General features: G+C 35.8%; 1 protein-coding gene across 2 annotated transcripts in view; it reads left to right on the top strand.

The window, feature by feature from the left end:
- Positions 1-17: 17 nt before the first annotated feature.
- The window catches only part of RSPH14 (radial spoke head 14 homolog), a 107,627-nt gene continuing 98,700 nt past the window's right edge, over positions 18-8,944 (top strand). The window contains exons 1-4 of one of the 2 annotated variants that reach the window (XM_075167855.1): positions 18-255; positions 796-951; positions 2,409-2,511; positions 2,707-2,825. In XM_075167855.1, coding sequence (XP_075023956.1) covers positions 894-951; positions 2,409-2,511; positions 2,707-2,825 — 280 coding nt within the window. In that variant the 5' untranslated portion in view covers positions 18-255; positions 796-893. Of the gene's footprint in view, positions 256-613; positions 952-2,408; positions 2,512-2,706; positions 2,826-8,944 lie in introns of those variants that run through there. The other variant, XM_075167854.1, reaches the window with a different exon arrangement.

Here is an 8,944-nt window from a genome sequence, read left to right as displayed (position 1 = left end):
CGGGCGCGAAAGGCGTTGGCGTAGCTGGCAGGAGCTGTGGAGCGGGAGCCGGGGACGGGCTGAGGCGGTGACATATTGGTGGGACAGGGCGCCTTTGCTTATTTAGTCCATTTCTTTTGTTTTGAAGAGAGAAGTGCAGTTGTTTAGCAGTTGTTTTAACTTTGCAGCTGTTTTTTTTTTTGTTAAGCAGTTTTCAATATTGGAGGTTGTATGCTTCTGTCAGCTGCGCCGTTTTCCTTACTAAGGGAAGGGGAGGTCAGCCATCACCGATTCTTTCAAACGTTAACGAGTTCTGAGGGCGGGTTTAAACTAGATTCCTTTTAAAAGAATGTTTTTTTTTTTTAAATGGCGGTTTATTTGCTTTTGCTTTAATACTATTTTGAGCCCATTCTCTGGTTCGGGATATTGGACTACTTCACTTTAATCCTTTGAAAAACATTCCCTCCCTCACCTTGCAATTTTAAGCTTTCTCTCTTTTTTTTTTTTTTTTTACAGTGTTCAGTAGAGAATTAAACCAGATAAGACAATTCCGCTGATGAACAGACATTAATGCTGATGACCATGAATCATTCCAGCTTCTTCTTTCATAGCTTCCTAACAATGAATGTGTGCTAAAATAGCTGATCTAGGACACAGAGCACTGTTTGAAGTCAGTAGTTGTCTTTTTGGTACATTATCTGTCCAGTCACCAGGTACCATAATTTTGGAGTATTTTTAGGGATAAGGGAGAATCCTTCCCAGGAAAATTTGGGATGGCACATGCTCGTATCTCAGCCAACCTTCCCCCTGATACAGATCCCACAAAAGCTCCTATTGCATTTGGAAAGAGGGCCCTTCCTAAGCTGAATGAGGAGTTACAGTCTCCTGAGTTGCTGACTCAGCAGCGGGCATTGATGGCACTCTGCGATCTGCTCCATGACCCAGAAAATGTCTACCAGGCAATAGAAGTAGGTAAGTGATCTGTTGTCATAAGCTTTGACACAGCGGGGGGAAAAAAGCCCCACTTTACTTTTGTGTGCTGCTTTTTTCCTTGCTATATCTTTGATGACACAAAATGACCATGAAGATTTTTTGGTTTTAATCTCTCTTTGTTTTACCTTAAAAAGGTGAAGAATATTATAATGCCATATACATGACAGTTATTTTAAGAGTATCCTCACTTTAGGATTTATCAATGGCTCACTGTAGGTTTTATCAACCCCTAAATACAAAAGTAGCGCAGAATCTTTTTTTTCTTTTGTTTATTCTCAATTTTAGCTAATTCCTCAATTTAGCCTAATTCCAATAATAGGCTAATTAAAAAAAAAAGCTTAATTAGTCCAAACACACCCCCACCACCCCCTTGACATTTAGTTAAATTTCATTTGCTTGGAATCTTCTCTAATCCTGTTATCCATGAATGTTTCAAAAAAAAACAAAGCAGTGAGTTTATGAATTTCTAATAACATAAAACTACTAAATATATTTTATTTAGAAAGGGGAAAAGAAAAAGCTTTTAGTTATCCTAGAGCAGGAAAAAAAGGCAAATCCTTTTTTTTTTCCTTCATTAGACATTTTCTACCACGTATGACGTATGACAGTGGTACCTTCCTGCATTTTTCGTGCTTGACGTGCTCAAAATACTCATATCTCAGATTCTGTAATAATAACAGGCAAAAACCTCTGATGAACCTTTTAATTAATAACTAATAAAATAATATTTAAATAAGGTTTATAAGTTCATTTGCAAAATCCGTGAAGTCATCTTTTAGGTGATCTTTAACCACAAAAGCTTATCTTTGCAATTTTTAGCAATCTGTTGTGTATCTACATAGCTCATTATGTAACACTGAAGAAGTCCTCTGGTTTATTACTGCTTTTTTCTCCATTTACTTCCTTCATGTTTTTGTCCTCATAAGTGATACCAATAATCATGTTCAAAATTTTTAAAGTTATTGTTTGATTAACAGTAACGGCTGAAGCAATGCGAGATTGTTGTTTGTTTGGGTTTTTTTTGGTCAGTGCTATGTATGGATACACATAATCATTAATAGTTCACCAAATTTATTTCTACATGTGAAAAGCAATGCTGTGTGTTTTTACATAGCCCATGCTACACTTAAAGAAAGTTTAAAAAAATGTAGGCATCAATCTTGCAAACACTTGCTTTTCTAAAAACATCAATAGTTCCACTGACTTTAACTTGATTAGAAGTCAGCAGCTTGTTTGTAGCCTGGCATTTTTGGCAGTAGGCCTTGAAACTTGAAAGTTTCTTCCCTCCTTGAGATACGACAATGAGAGTTTCACCATCAGGACAAGATGAAAATTCTGATTGTTTGCGCTTCAAATTGTGAGATAAAAATGAGTATTGCTATTTTAAATTAATGTTGAAGGTAAGAAATGTTAAAATGAACTGTTGTGTCTCATAGGATTCTTGGATAACCTGAAGACTTTGCTGCTACATCATGACAGTACTGTCCGACAAAAAACAACACAAATCCTCTATATAATGACTCTGCATAACGTTGGCAGGTGGGTATAATTCCAGAGTTTACTGAATGGTATGGAAAGCAATAAAGACGTTTCAGTGAGAAATAAGAACAGAATTTCTAAGTTTTGGCAAGATAGGTGCAATGTAAATAAGAATATTTCGTTAAGATTAAGCATCTCATAAATATATGAGTTTTATTATGCTTAGTTAAATCTGTCCTCCAATGTTGTTTGTAGGCAAGGGTTGATCCAAAGCGGTGTAATTTCTGTCCTCATTGAGCTCTTGGATGATCCAGTAGATATCTGTCGGAAAAACACACATCAGATTTTTGAAATGATGGCAAAACTACGGGAAGGTAGGGATTTTTTCAGTATCTTTTTCAGTATCTTTTCTATTTTTGCTCCTCTTAATTTTCTTTAGTTAGTTTTCCTATGAGAATTTATTCTTTGGGTTCTATCAGAAAACTTTAAAAGCTATGACTGTCATCTATTTTATTGCTGGAGACCACCATGTTTTTTAGACCTGTTTTTGCACTTCTAAAAATTTGCAAATTGTGTAATAATAGTGAGAATACTTAGCCAAAACATAGAAAATGCTTTGCATAGATAACAAGTGAAATGCCCTGTGTTAACACAATACATCTGTGAATAGTCCTATGTGTTGGGGGGGCTGATCCTGCTAGATCTGTTAATTTTCTTACGTTTTAGGCAAATTAAGGCTACGTGCTCAAGATATAGGTTGTGTGGACTGCATGTTTGAATTTGTATTTCAGAATCTTGCATCAAAAATTCACTTTGTCCTCTTCTGTTCAAAATTATGTTCAGCTGTTCATCATGGTGCACTAATTTCACAGCACACAGGGTTTGTAGAAAGTTTTTCTGGTGTTAAGAGGTACAAATCTTGTGAAATTTGTTTTATGCCTTCCCCGCTCCTTGCAAGCAGTGGTGTAGGAGGAGACAAATGAGCAAGTAAAGGCACCATCCATTGTACTGTGTATTCCACAGATTATCTATTAATGCATCTTTTGACCTCAGGCTCATAGGCCCTGTTTCTTAAATGTATGTTTTGACATTGCTTTCGGGTGGTGAATTTAAAAAAAACAAAGCTGGGGGTGATGCAAGGAACAATGAAGAAGTTTGCTTTTTCTGATATTTTATTCCAATTTTGTTTGCCCTTAGGTAAAATTGTTAAATTGACTTGGTAAGATATGAAGTTAAAAACGTGATAAATTACACCTGACTTCAGATGTCAAATTGAGCTAGTCGGCCTACTCCCTGTATAGCAGAAGGAGCAAAAAGTCCGACATATCATAGGTGCTTAGTTTAGGATGAGATGAGTTCTGCTCTGGTGATGTCCATTTATCTCCAGTGAGATAAAGAGAAGCTGTGTTGATTACATCAGAGTCAGGCATCTAGCTTTTAAATGTTTCAGTCTAAATAGAGGAATCCAAGCTGAGAATTTGTTTTGACTTGCCAGAAGAATAGGTCGTTGTACCTTTTACATGTTTACATAATGCTTTCTTTATATTTATTACATATATTTATAATTTTCTAAATATTTTATACACTAACGGAATTTATGCTGATTTGTTACTTTTATTTCCAGATTCTATGATTATAATTTCAATAGTTTTCTAATCTGAACATTAGTCTTAAACTTTACTCTTTCAGTTTATGAAAATGATAATTTTAAAATTAAAATTACAGTAGATAGAAATTATCAATTAAAAAGCAATACTATTTAAATTTATGGGAAAATATCTTGTCTGAGGAATTCTGTTACATTACTGGTGCTTAAAAAAGAATTAAATGAATGCTTAAAGCCTTGCTGAGTGAGTGTATGTGAATTCTAAAAATATAAAGATGTATTTTTACACGCATACAACCCTTTTTAAAGTCCTAAAAGACTTAATTGAATCCATAGGAAGAATGTTAATATGGTGGGCTAAATAACTTTGTGAACATCACTATAGAAAACCAGATTTTCTGTTAATTTGATTTCACTATCCATTTTACAGATTTTCAAATCAAATGAGACAGGGACTTAGCTTAAGTAAATTTTGATCTGTCTGACTGCCTTTAAAGAATTCTTTCCCTTACCTGTGTAGACAGATAGATACCATCCTGTAAATGTGTGGATCATAATAGAAACTTACGGGAGAAGAAAACTTAACAAAAGTAAATAAAAGTTGCCAAATTTTTGCAGATCACTATTAATTATTAACCATTCATCCATACTGGCTAAGGCCTTCTTCTTAGCCCTTTTGGAACTGCATAATTCGGTAATAAGCCTTGCTGTTCAGTCCCTGCTGTACTGAATTTTATTATTAACTCCAACCTTCAGATGTGGCGCTCTCTCTAGTAGGCTAATGCAGGAGGTTAGCACTTGTCTCCTTTTGCTGATGGAGTTTTCAGCTCTGTGCATGATGCACAACTTAAGTTGACTGGAAAGATTTCAGTTTAAACAGGGAAACTGCCTCAGGGTTTGGTGGCTGCTGTACATACCATTTTAGATATGAATTTGAGACTTACAGATGTAAACTACAACTAATGTTACATGCTTGCTTTTGGGTTCTATTTCCTGAAACTCAAAGCATTTACTAAGTAGGTTGGAAGTTTAGCTACGTAAGCAGAAAACATTCACTGGAGGATGAATAAAAGTTCTAGGGAGAAAAAAGCAATTTAAAAAAAAAGTTATCCATGTGGCCCTGAGAGGAAGTGAGGGCTTTTTTTTTCAGTGTTTGCAGTTAGACACTTTCTAAAAAGCAGGGACTAAGAACAAGGGTTATATAGAAAGCATTTTATTAGCACCATCATTTCTATTTAGAAACTTACTGTAGCAGTAAGCAATGCTAGCTCTTGGTGGTGCCAAAACATAAAATGTTGGTTATTAAGAATTCCACATAAATCAAAATACGTTGCCCAAACCAGAGGATATGTAATGGTACGCCATACTGCCACTCAGGTGTACTCCTATTGTTCCATCTTTGTCCCTGCAGGCATCTGAATCTTAGGTCAGGAGCCACTGATGGGAACTGTCACAACTGTAAAACCAGTTTGGTGATAATCAAGAAATGTGATATTATACTATACAAGGAGAAATCAAGTTGCCTCCTGGAGTGGAAGGATTATCCAATCCCTGCTGAGCTGAGAACTCAGCAAAAGCTGAGAGCCAGCTGCAGCAGTGTCTCTCCTCAAAACCTTGCCTTTGATTGAAGGCAAAGGATTCGCAGCATCTCTGAAGTGAGCAGGAGCCTCTGCCAGACAAAGACCAGCTTCCAAATCATGTTACAGTCCCAGTTTAGTGAAAAGTTGCATATATTTACATGAAAGGCTACAATTCTCTGAGTGGTAGTTGCTTTTCAGTGAGGCTTCTCTTGAGGTAAGACTGATACCAGTTTCTTCAATTTACCTCTCCCACTTCAGGTACTGGTGGCAGATAAGAATCAGGTTTTCCAAAACAAATTAACATTGAGACTTGTTTTGGGGAATGGTTCTGGAGTTTTGCCTCCAAAAGGCAGAAAAGGGTAATTAGTAGTATGAAAAGAGGGCATTTAAATAATTGTAAAATTAGTTATTTGGTAAATTCTGTGCATCAGTGCCTTTATTACAATTTCCTTTTAAATGGAAGTAAGGAGAATGACCTTATTAGAAACCTGATATTTCTGTCTGTTTTGAATAATTTTTTTTCTGTTCATTAATTCTCAACATTTAGTGTAATCCTAATATATTTGCAGTGATCATGCTGTGTATGCATGTAGGCCAACTTTTTCCCCCCTCTCTTCTATTTATAAGAAATTAAAAATGAATATAGAGGAACTGTTTACATCTGTGAAGCAAGCAGAATTTAATCTTTATCTTCTGATCCTATATTCAAATCTCTCAGAGAGCATGATGTGTCTAGCAGTGTCATTCTAGCTTGGTTGAGTCATACCTTTCTAGGTGAAATTCTCTTCCAAAGCTTAATTTCTTCAGCCTTGGAATGATGCTAGATTTTGACCATTTCCACTGTCAATGTTTGTGCTATTAAAAGCCTCCAAGACTTGTTCAGGATAGAAGTCCTTGACTAGATTAAGTTAGTCTTGCATAGCTTTCTATAGACCAGATTTTCACACAATGTCCTTTGATAGTTTTGGCAGGGGAGAGAGGGGGGAGGGAGGGAAATAGAAAAAACCTGTGATCCTCAGCCTGTCAGGTATGAGGTATGCAGGTCTATAAGATCAATGGTGTAGAAGCTGAGCTAGCATCTTGTCTGTGAAAGCATCTCTGAGTAATTTCCGTTGGAAAAAGGTGTTTTTCTGAGCCATGTATTCTTTTTATTTAGATAAAAATATAACATACATACATACATACATATATATATATATATATATATAAAAATATACATGCCTGTATTTAAGGGTTGGAAAATAACTCCTTGAGCAGAATTGTGTTACTGTAGAATGGACTCATAGATGCCTACTTACATGAAAAACAGAAAGGTGCTAAAACTGTTTTCTTTGCTATGAGACAATTTAGGGAATTATCAGGGAAAACAGCAAATATTTTCTAATAGGTAGTGAGAGTCACAAGGCCTGACATAATTCATTTGACATATTACAGACACAGAAATAGTCTCTGCCTGGTAATTCAGCCTTCTTTAGCTAGCCAAGAAACTGTCTGTCTTCCTCTCTGCATTTACTTCTACACCTCACATCCAGATAATGAGATAGGATGTACCTTGTATCAGCTGGAGGAAGTCAGCAACTAATATACCATGCCACAGCTAGATTTTTGATGTTTTCTAGAGCTGAGGTAATTTGCAGGGCCCATAAAGCAGTATGTTCCACACTCAACAAAAGGAACATAAGCTGTACATGCATTTCGCATGAAGTGTAGCTGTTAAATGGGAAGTGGTCAGTGACTCCAGTTAGCTCTATGCCAGGCCAAACAGGAGTAATTTAGGAAAGTGTGGTTATTTTAAGCAAATCCACTTGCAGACTATTTTTGATTCCTGAATTTAAGGATGTATACTAGTATCCTCCAGGAACAGTGGGATCATTAAAAACCAAAAGGTGGGAAAATCCACAAAGATTGGGAGAACACTGAGGAGTAACATTTCCAGAAGAAAAAACAACCTAGCGGCAAGAGTTAAGGGGCAGAAGAAAGACAAAAATAAGATAGATAAATTTATTCAGTAGAGGATAGAAGACAGAGAAGAACCAGCAGCAGGAGAAAGTTAAGGACATTGGAAAAATTAATAGCAAAACTTTCACTCTTTGTGAAAACAAATAGTTGACACACAATACTTAGTGAAAGGGTGTTATACAATGATAAATGACCTGGGCAATAACAGCTGTAAAAACAGTTCTAGGAAAAAAATCTTTCACTAAGATATGGTTAATACTGGAAAAGTTTAATAGTTCTTACCCATCATCTATCCTGTCTTTTATGGGTACTTAATCCTTTTAGACAAAGATAGAGGTGGATTGGATGGGGCAGTGGATTTTTAAGCTTGCCAGAACCTCTATTTGGGAAGAGTCCAAGAGATAATATTTCTCCTACTTTACCGACCCTCCGTGTCTCTACTATTCCACCCTTGGAAAATCATAACCAATTGGATCTGTGGATAAGGAATGTTTAAGGATACCTTTTTCCCTTTGAAACTTGTTTTGCTGTATGGAGTACAAATGGTAAAAGGACAGATGGCATTCTTATTGCAGCAGATGGATTATCTCTTCTGTGAATGTCATTGTTGCCCAGGTGAAGTGAAATCCCAGCTGTACTAATGCAGTTCTTTAAGGTGGCAGTGCGATGCATCACTGATAAACCTGAGAACTGAGAAAATAGATGCAAATTTAATTGCATGATTTATCCAGATGGATGACTAAGAGTCAATGGATTTCATTTCAGCAGCTGTCTTTGGCCCAGACTTTTTACTTTTAACTTCCCTGTGCCTCAGTTTTCTTATACAATCAGAAAATAGAATTACTTTACTTCTGTAAAACAGAATTTATTTTAACATCTTAAATTCTTCAGATGTGAAATAGCGTAACCATAAGTTACTCAGAATACTAAGATCAAAACCATTATCGAAATTAAATGATTAAAGAGTTAAAAGCAAAGAATTGCTATTCAGAGAACATGATTATGTGAATGGATCATTTAAACTTAATTATTTACTGCTTTATTCATCCCCATGCCTATGCTTTTCTTAAGCTAAATAGGAACACATGGCAGTGTTTCAATTTCTTTTCTCCTTCCCAAGATAGCCTTCATTCAATGAGAAATGTAACTGACTCCTTTTCTTTAGAAATACCCTTAGGCCTTTGTTAAAATATCTTAGGTTCTCCACTTCTATTGTAGGTTGCCTGTAATACTTATGGAAGTATTACAAGTCCTACTGGAAGGACCTTCTTAGTTGAATAAAGATTTATTTTTTAATATAAAATGTGTCTTACCCTCCTCATAATTGACTACACTTTTTTTTTGTTTT

Source organism: Calonectris borealis, chromosome 18 (genome assembly GCF_964195595.1).
Source record: "Calonectris borealis chromosome 18, bCalBor7.hap1.2, whole genome shotgun sequence".
Classification (NCBI taxonomy): Eukaryota; Metazoa; Chordata; class Aves; order Procellariiformes; family Procellariidae; genus Calonectris; species Calonectris borealis.
The sequence above is the reverse complement of the archived record's forward strand: the minus strand, read 5'-3'. Positions and strand labels throughout refer to the sequence as shown.